The 10,292-nt window shown below is 40.4% G+C and overlaps 1 protein-coding gene across 2 annotated transcripts in view; it reads left to right on the forward strand.

Moving 5' to 3' along the window:
* Positions 1–289: 289 nt before the first annotated feature.
* CHP1 (calcineurin like EF-hand protein 1) overlaps positions 290–10,292 on the forward strand; it is a 45,580-nt gene continuing 35,577 nt past the window's right edge. For both annotated transcript variants that reach the window (XM_069105768.1, XM_069105769.1), the window contains exon 1: positions 290–542. In XM_069105768.1, coding sequence (XP_068961869.1) covers positions 476–542 — 67 coding nt within the window. In that variant the 5' untranslated portion in view covers positions 290–475. The remainder of the gene's footprint in view (positions 543–10,292) is intronic.

Here is a 10,292-nt window from a genome sequence, read left to right on the forward strand (position 1 = left end):
TAGTGTGCTTTTTTTCAGAATACAGAAGGGACCAGGCCTCAAGGACGCAAAAGAAAGGGGTTGCACTTCCACCTCATTTTTGAGGTCACCCCGTCTGGCCACGGCCGTTTGGATTCCAGGTGGCTAAGCGTCTTAGGCATTGCGCCTTTTAAGGCAAGCGACCGGGTTCCGGGGGGCGGAGTTTCTTCTGCAGCAGATTACAGCCAAGGAAGGCGCTCGGCGATTCCCACTCGGGGTCAGCGGCCCGCGGCACGGACGTCGGTTCCGTGCGCGGGGCTCACGAGCCGCTTTCGATTGGCTGACTCGCTCGGGCCGCCCTCCTCCTCGTGCCCGCCCACAGTCCTCCCTCAGGTCGGCCGAGAGTCTCTGCCTTTCCCTTCCTGACCCCTATCCCTTCCTTCCCTCTCCCTACCCCCTTCCCTGCTGCTGCCGCTGCCACCGCCTCCGCCTCGGAAAGAGCTCGTCCGTCTCGGCGATGGGTTCTCGGGCCTCCACGTTACTGCGGGACGAAGAGCTAGAGGAGATAAAAAAAGAGACTGGCTGTGAGTCGGGGCTGCGGATGGGGACGGGCCGGGCCGGGCAGGGCAGCGAGTGTGGGCAGGGCAGCCGTGCTCCTTCTCGGAACCCCGGAGACGCTTGCGTCCTCCCCGAGGCCAGGCTTCCGTAGGCCCTGTAGGGATCTCCCGCCCCAAGCCGTGGCGCCCCACCTCGGTGGTCGGGGAACCTCGTCCACCTCTTGGTCAGCCCAGCATCTCGCGACACGTCGCCGCCGTCCACTTCACGGGCGTGTTCGGGCCCCAGGACAGGGAGGGCTCGGGCCAGGGGACCCGCGTCCGGACCTGGAAATGCGGGCGCTCCTCCGCTTGGTAAGCTCGTCTCGTGTCCCTCCCAGCCCCCAGGAGAGGACCAGGTATAACTCCCGAAATGACGGTTCCTGTTTGTTTAGTCGTAGTCCTGCCGTTCTCCGGCCCCTCTTTAAAGCGAGCAGTGCGCCGGGCTGTGCCAGGCGAGCTGGATCTTAGAGGAGACAACCGGCTCCTGTGACGTGCCTGAGCAGTGACCTCCACCACCGCCAGCTGGTGGAAATCAGAAATCGTTGCCAAACCTAGGGTGGGTGTCCACAAACCAGCGATTAGAGCTAGGGAATCCAAGCTGTAGACCAGAAACCTGGCCACTGTGATGGATCCAAGTAACCCACCATCCCACCGCAAAGACCCCCTCTGTAAAAAGGAATTCGTGGAGTGTAACAGTGAGTTATCCAGACTTATTAGCACCGTGTTGCTTGCTGCCCGAATTCCAGATATATTGACATCTACAGCGATGGTGTGCCTTGTACAATGGCCTTTCGAAATTAGACGTGTTCTAGAAAACTCAGTGAGAATTTGTACTAGGATCTGGCCTGATATGTCTGTCTCCTTAGCCTGGACTTAGGGGCAATTGAGGGCTTTTTAGTAAGTCAGGAATAATAATGGTAGCTAACATTTCTACACTACTTTAAGATTTTCGAAGTACCCTATCTTTGGGACTTGGAGTTAGAGCTTAGAGATCGTTTAAGAGAGGAAGTTGTTGGATTGCTCAGAAAGAGCTGGGTTCTAATCCTACCTCTACCACACAAAGCTGTGTGCCTATGAACCGCTAATATCTCCTTTCTGAGTGTTTCTTCACCTATAAAATGTGGGTGGTAATACAGGTTTTACCAGTCTCGAAAGGGTTTTGTGTGGGTAAAATGAAATAATACATGTAAAGTACTTTGAAAACTTTGAACAACTATGTAAATGTCCACCATTACTGTTCCCTCATTTGATCTTTACAGCGACTCTGGGAGGTGATTACTTCAGATATTCTCATTTTCCAGATGGAGAAACTAAGATTTAGTGATTCAGTCTCCTGACCCTTGGTCACACAGCTTTCCTAATCTTCAGGTGAAACTTGAATCTGGGACTCTTTCACTACCAACTACAGTGCCTTTTTGTTCTTCCATATTGGATGCCCTTTACATAGATTATCTCATTTAAGCCTTGTCATAACTCTGTGAAGCATTACTACAGGTTTTATCCACACTTTACACATAAAGAAACTTGGCCTTAGAAAGTTTGCTATTCATCCATGACTACACAGCCTGGCTAGCTAGTAAAATGGAATTCAAACCTCCTGATTCTAGGTTCAGTGCCTATTCTCCAACACCAGGCTACCTCCTAAGAATTTTGTATGAATGCTGGATTGAGTTTTCTAAATAAAACCAATGTATAGATACAAGCATTGACCCTTTAGTGACATCTGCCCCTGGTATTTGTCTTGACATCAGAGACAAACTCCTGAACTTTAATGACCTGTATGTAAAGCATAGAGGATATGGAATTGCTAGTTTTATAAATGTCTGATGATCCTCTTGGGGTAAGTAAAATACTGTCTTGCATATCTTGACTAGGACTTTGTTGCACAGCTTTATGGACTCTTAGAGGTAGAAGGGCCTTAGAGGTTAAATAATCTTTTTTTTTGCTTTTGCTTTTTTGGAGGGCAGTTGGGGTTAAGTGACTTGCCCAAGGTCACATGGCTATTTTTTGTGTTAAGTGTCTGAGGCCTCGTTGGAACCCAGGTCCTCCTGGCTCCAAGGCTGGCGCCACCTAGCTGCCCCGAAGTTAAATAATCTATTTCCACCTGTGGCAGGAATCTTCCCTCACACCACATTCCTGTTAGTCATCCAGCCTCTATCTAAATACTTTCTGTGAGGTGAAGCTTACTAACTCAGAACCGGACAGTTCTTGGATCTTGAGCAGGAAAGATTTCATAGTTAAATACTTTTGATTTATAGTACTCATTTGGATTCTTAACCCCACATTCTTTTTATGACTGGTTCTAACTTTAGGGATAGAGACATATGGAGTTCTTGAGTGCATCAAATACTTTGTTACATTTAGTGACTGACTTCTGGCCACATTCACAAACAGTTCCTGTCATCATGCCCTATTGTCTGTAGACACCAGGAAATTAGATCTTCAAACATACTCCTCACCCCACCCTACCCCACCCCACCCCACCCCCTGAAAAACATTCACAATATGAGGAAATGTGAAAGGAATCCAGAAATTGAAGAGAAGTAAAGTAAGCTCAGAACTGCCCAGGCTGGTCTGATTATGGGGAGAGGTTAAACAATCTGTCCTAGTAACTGATACCTATTACAATTTTCTGGATCTTATGATTCCTAGTTTCTCCCTTAGATTTCCCCCCAATCACCTATTGTGTACAAAGATGTCTAAATCCTCTTAGAAAAAGCTTTCTTTCCTGTCTGTCAGAGAATTTTGTGGGAGTCTGGGCTTCAACAGATGAAGATAGTGGCTCCTTTCAAACAACTTACCTGGTTGTCAAAATGAGACTGGCAGATAGGAAATTATGAGAGAGCAGTACAAGATGGTTTACATTTCTGCTAAGGACTGTACAGTACTCTCTCATGAGGGTGTGCTAATAAAATAGGCAGCTAATAAAAATATCCTTATTGAAGTATATGAAACTAAAGAACAATCAATGATTAAAAATCTCATATCCCTAACAACCATAGGAAAGAATACGGTACTCCAAATCATTAATAAGAGAAATACAAAGCAAAACAACTCTGAGGTTTCACTCCACAGCCAGCAAATTAGCAAAGGTTATTCGATTTGGGAATAGACAATGTTGGAGGTGTTCTTTTTTCGATTTTTGGAGGGGGGAAGGCAGGGCAATTGGGGTAAAGTGACTTGCCCAACATCACATGACTAGTAAGTGTTAAGTATCTGAGGCCTGATTTGAACTCAGGTCCTCCTGACTCCAGGGCCAGTGCTCTATTCACTGTGCCACCTAGCCACCTCTGGAAGTATTCTGAAAAGACAGGGAAACTTGTACTGTTGGTGGAATCATGAATTGGTCTAGCCATTCTGGAAAGCAATTTGGAATTAATCAAAGAAAATAACTAAAATGTTAATATGCTTTGAGCTAGAGATTGCACTGCTAGGCATAGATATCAAGGAGGTTAATGATAGAAAATCACAATATAAATATTTATAGCAGGACTCTGTGGGGAATGGGTAATACTACTGTTCTGTAAGAAATAATGGATTATTGAATACAGAGAAACCTGGGAAGACTTATAGGGACTTATTTGAAGGAAAGAGAACCAGAGAAATAATATACACAGTGATGACATTGTAAATGGAAAATCATCTGCTTATGGTTTTTGGCTTGTTTAGAGAGGTTACCATTGTGGCACATCAACTGTCTCTCATCCTACCCTTTTCTGCTACCTTACTGCCCACTCCCTTTTTTAGTTATACATGTGTATAATATCCTTCTTCTGTCAGTTCTGTGCAAATCAAGAGATTCCCCTTACCTATCTGATATTTTAAGGTAGTTGGAGAGCACAAATTTGAGATGATCTCTGTGAAAACTTTACATTGGAATTAGAAACCATATTCTAAAATTTATTTTTCATAATTCCAGTATGTTTGGGATTTGTTCAGATGGCCAGTTTAACTGTTGCGCATAATTTGAACCATTGGCATTAGGTAAAATAATTCTGGGAGTATTTCAGTATTAATCATTCTAATAGAACTACAGAACATTGATGTCTAAAGCCAATACAGTGTTGCTTAGTGGCTAAAGTTGACCAGAAAGACAAGATATTTAACTGTTGCCTGACCTACCCTGGCTATGTGACCATAGGCAAGTCACTTAATTTCTTAGTGCTAGTCTAGGCAATTCTTTTAAGTTGAAGAGAAGGTACCTCTTCTTTGGGGCCACACTTGATCTTTGTACTTTTGCAGTCTCATTTATATTGTTACAATCAACTGGGTGTATTGTTTCCCTAGCCCTTCTTATTTCCTTGCCATCAGTTCATATAAGTAAGTCGTCATATTTATTGTTTCTTACAGCATAGTAACGTTCCATTACATTCATGTAAAAATTTGTTTAGGCACTACTTTTTCTTTTTTTCATTTTTCAAATGCTTTATTAACTTCCGATTTACATCATTCATTTCTGCCAGATTTTACAAATTTTCTCCCCGTTTTTCCCCTACCTACCGCCCCAAAATAGCAGTGCCACAGTCAGTATATTCCCTCCTCCAATCTGCTCTTTCCCATATCTTCTCCCATACCCCCTTCAACTTTTCCAGCAGGGCGTGGTAGATCTTATTTCCCAATTACATGTAAAATAGTATTAAAAATAGTGTGTGTGTGTATAAATGTATATATATAATATATATATATTTTTTTAACATTTGATTTTAAAACTTTGAATTCCAGATTCATTCCCTTCTTCCCTTGTCACCCACCCTTACAGGGAAGATAAGCAATTCAGTATAGGTTGTACATGTGTAGCTAATGTAAAACATTACCATAGTAGATATATTTTTTTTTCTTTAAAGCAATCGGGGTTAAGTAACTTGCTCAAGGTTACATGGCCAGTTATTTCTGGGTGTGGTGCTGAGTATCTGAGCCCGGATTTGATCCAGGTCATCCCAACACTAGAGCCTGTGCTCTTAACTCGATGAGCCACCTGGCCGCCCCTGTAGTAGATATAAGACTGACTATATTTCCCTCCCTCCTATCCCACCTCCCACTTGCTCTATTCTCTACTTTGATCCCGTTCCTTTTCAAAAGTGGGTGCTTCCAACTTCCCTCCCCCCCAGCCTGCCCTCCCTTCCATCATCCCCCTTCTTATCCCCTTCCCCCCTACTCTCTTGTAGGGTGAGGTACCCTATTTAGTGTGTATGTCATTCCCTCCCTAAGCCAAATTCAATGAGAGTAAGGTTGACCCATTCCCTTTTTAGGCACTACTTTTTGAATGATGGGCCTCTTGTTTGTTTCCAATTTTTTATTACCACTAAAAGTACAGCTATAAATATGTTGGTGTGTGGGCAGCCTTTCTTTTTGTCATTCCCACTCTTGGCATATGTACTTAGTAATGGAATCTGTGGGTCAAAGGGTATGAACATTTTAGTAACTTTCTTTGCTCATTCCAAATTGCTTTCCAGAATGGTTGGACCACAGCTCCAGGACCACAAGGCAGTAGTTTTGCCTTTCTTCCCAGAACCACTCCCACATTGACTATTGCTACCATTTGTTGTCTTTGCCAGTTTTCTGGGTATCCGACAAAAATATAAAAGTTGTTCTGATTCACATTCTCTTGCTGTTAGTAATTTCAAGCATTCTTTCCTTTGGTTAATAGTTTGCAATTCTTTTGAGAACTATTCCTTTGACTACTTTTGTATTGGCTTTTGTTCTTATATATTTCTGTGGGTTTTCTATCTATCTTGGATACTGAATGCACGTCAGATATTTGATACAAAGATTTTTCCTGCCTTCTGCTGCTTCCCTTCTTATCCTAGATGTGTTCATTTTGTTTGTGCAAAAGCTTTTCAATTTCATGTAATCAATATGACCTATTTTATCTTTTGTAATTGCCTCTATCCTTTGTTTGGTTAAGAATTCATCACCTACCCATAGTTGTAAAAGGTACATGATCTGCTTCTCCTAATTTTTTATGGTAGATTTTTTAGTACCCAGGTCATGTATCCATTTTGAATTTATTATGAAATATTTTCCTCTTATATTTTCATTGATTTGCTCCCCTTTATCCTGACAGTACTTTGTACGTACCAGGAATTTGATAATTAATTGAAATAACATTCTCTAAGTTAAACATGCTTGTGAAACATATAATTAAGAAAAAAGTTAATGAATGTTAAATTACTGTCACAAATTGTGTGATTTCTATCTGCCATTCAGGCATAACTTTGTAGCAATGTTCTGGCTAGGAATTACACTCTTAAAGTAAGAATTTGAAAAATGTAAAACAGTGTAAAAAAAGATCGTTAATGCAAATGGAATAATAAAGAATGCTGGCTTATTTTGCTACTTTCTAGTGAAAGTGGAGAATAGTTTGAAAGCAGAGACCCCAAAAAAAATCTATTTTTAGGCTAGTAAAGTTTTTATATGGAGAAGTGATAATTTTACCAGTACTATACCATGCTTGTAGTGGAAAAGCTGAAGCAATTGGGGATACTGGTGTTGAGATTGTTATCCTTTCCACCAGCAACAAGCTTTCCATTGACAAAAGTGTTTGGATAATTGAAGAAACACCCTAGCTCCAAGTACTGTCCCCTTTCCCATCTAGGACCTTCATTTTGTTCATATTAACACATCAGCCCATTTTCACATTTGCAATGTTCTTGGGAATGAGGCACAGTATAAATTTTGGAGTGGAAGTGTGGTGTAATGAGTGAAATTCTGGATTTGGAATTAGGAAGAATCAGGTTCAAATTTTTGCTCTGATGAACAAGTCACTTAATCTCAGCTTTGGTTTTCTTATCTGTAGAATGAGTAAGTGTTAGGCCATATAGCATAATTGCTGTATGAGTGATAAAATTTCAGTGCTAGAGGAGTTGGGGTGGAGTAAGCCTTCTTTTAAGGGACTTGGATATTAATTATTTTTTTTTAATTTTCATGTTAATTCAGGATAATTGTAGAGATAAAACAGTTTTTATTTTTGTTTTCTACTTCCCTGCCCTACTTTTGTTGAACCTCTTTGTATTTTTATGCAGGATGCCTCCTGCTACTTTATGCAGCTGCCTCTCCCCCTAATAGTAACACTGTGCATTCACTTTTCAAAGGGCTTAAAAGGGTATGCTGTAAAGAAAATGACTGAAAATCCATGCACTTTGACCCAGGGGTTCTGGTGGTGGGTGGGCATGAATCCCAAAGAAATTTGTGAGAAAAAGAGGTTCACTCTTTATATCTCCCAAAAGATTTTTGTAGCAACCGCTTTTTTGCTACTTAAGAACTGGAAACAAAGTAGATGCCTGCACTTTGGAGGTTAGACAAATGTATACAATGAAATGTACTATAAGAAATGATGAGTGTGATTAATGCAGAGAAGCGTGGAAAGGCACATATGAGCTGATGCAAAGTGAAGGAAGCAGAGCCAGGAAAAGTGTTCACAATTATTCCAACAGTATAAATGGAAAGAACAACAAAACCTGAATTCTAGGAAACAAAAATGACCATAATCGGCCCCAAAAAAGAGATATGTGAAGATAATTCCTTCTGTTCCTTTGCAGAAGTAAGGGACCATGGGTGTGAGGTAGCTGAAATAATATCAGATTTTAAAAATATATCGGTTTTGTAGAATCGGTTTTTTCTCCTTTTCTTCAGACATTATTGTAAGATATGGACTATTATGAGAAATATAGGTATTTTTTTAAAGATATCAATAAAAAAAACTTTAAGGTCCATTCACTGTACATAAGATGTAAGACTTATGGTATATTGGTTAGTTTTGCTGAATTTTTTCTTCTTTATTTAATTGATGGTTCTCTGGGAGAGAGTGGAGGGGGAAGAACAATAGAAAATGTGTGATATAAAAACAAGATAATAAAAGTTTATTTTTAAAAAGAGTTCATTCATATTAGATATGTGAGTCAGGAAGGTTTTCAGGACCCAGTTTCCTTCTTGGAAAGAAGCAGATCTGAAGTTAAAGGGCCATTGTATGATTCCCATCTGAGTCACTTTTAGCTGTATGGCCGTGACCAAGTCTGAACTGAATTTCCTCATCTGTAATATGGCACTAATAATATTTGTCCTTCCTACTTCCTAATAACATATATGAAGCAGTTTGTAAGACTTAAAGTGTTAAAAGAAATGTGAACTATTATTGTTTTATAGTAAGACATAATGTTTTACTAGAGTATACGGAGAAGATATCTTTCCCTCAGTGACCATGAAATTCTTATTTAAATTTTATATATTAAATATTCCCTTTTATACTTTGTAAGGAAGCAACTTTACACTAACTACTGAGGGTCTTCCTTTGGTCACCAAAAAAGGTGTTGCTGTCAGGCAGTTGTCATTAGTTAATCCCTTCCAAGAAAAAAGAGTTAATAGGAAACACAGTAGGGATTGAGTTGATGCCAGTAACTTCCTGAACTTCAGGTCCTTTTAGGGGTAGTTTGGAGTTGTGGCCAAATCTACCCCACCCCCTTTTTACCCTTCTAGGGTGTGCTTTGTGTTCACTGTTACAGTAGACTTGGCAACCAGCTCAAAGAGTATTACCGTTTAACTCCGCAAAGCCCTTTGTAACAGTTTCAATAGTGAACTGCCTTTGGAATCCAGGAAATAGGTCTTGGATGACACTACATTGGAGAAAGTTAAATATTGACATTTGATTATGTATTTCCCCAGTACTTACAGTACCTTGCACATAGTAGGTGTTCAGTAAATATTTGTTGAATGAATGACTCTGATCCAGGACGAAGATACTAGTTCAAGGTGTTGGCATCTTTAAAAAAATTAACAAAATCTTTTAAAATTATGATGTGGTCAGTTGTGAAGACTGATCCATTTTATAAGTTATAGTGTATGTTGATTGCCCTACAAAATGCTTTTTGGGGGAATGGAGAAGGTAATCTTAAAAGCATCATGGAGAGATCTGTTTCAATTATGAACTGTTGATGTGGTAATAATAGCCGTTCTGGAGTCTGCCGAATTTTGCCCTGCTCACTTTTTTGCATTTTGTTATTTCTTATCTTCACTTTCAAGTGGGTTTTTGTTTTTGTCTTTTTCCTAGACTATGACAAAATATTCTTAAACCAATGGCTTAACTATCTTAGAGAACTAATTGTGCCATAGCCCTTACTGATTGCTCCCCAATTTTGCTGCCAGTTATACATCTTTGGTAACATTTAAGCTTCCTGGGCGATAGGCTGTAACAAAAGTACAGGCTTGCCACACCCTCTTTTTTCTCCTTTGTTATTTCTCCTACCTTTTCTTCTACATTATTTTTCCTGCACAATAACTGATTGGCTGAAAAAGGCCATTTTTGGGATTAATTTTGTAAAGTTCTTTGCATTTTTGTTATTTGATAGTGACAAACATATTCTGAATTTACTTTTCTGTGTATGTCTCCCCCTTTCTTTAATAGGATGTAAGCTCTTCAAGGGCAGAGACTATTGTTATCTTTTATTTTATCCCCAATATATAGTGCATAGGCACGTAATAAAAGGTTATTGAATGACTGTTGGTATACTTTTTTTTTTCTGCTTTTTGGAGGGGAGAAGGCAGGGCAATTAAGTGACTTGGCCAAGGTCACACAGCTAGTAAGTGGTAAGTGTCTGAGGCCTGATTTGAACTCAGGTCCTCCTGACTCCAGGGCCAGTGGTCTATTCACTGGGCCACCTAGCCACCCTGGGTATACTCTTTAATTTCCTAATTACCTTGCTCTCAGCTTTATTGGGAACTGTACAGCTCAGTCAAAAAAAAAAA

Source organism: Petaurus breviceps, unplaced genomic scaffold (genome assembly GCF_028583685.1).
Source record: "Petaurus breviceps papuanus isolate PSGF00001 unplaced genomic scaffold, PetGlider_PUasm1.0 77, whole genome shotgun sequence".
In the NCBI taxonomy this organism is placed as follows: Eukaryota; Metazoa; Chordata; class Mammalia; order Diprotodontia; family Petauridae; genus Petaurus; species Petaurus breviceps.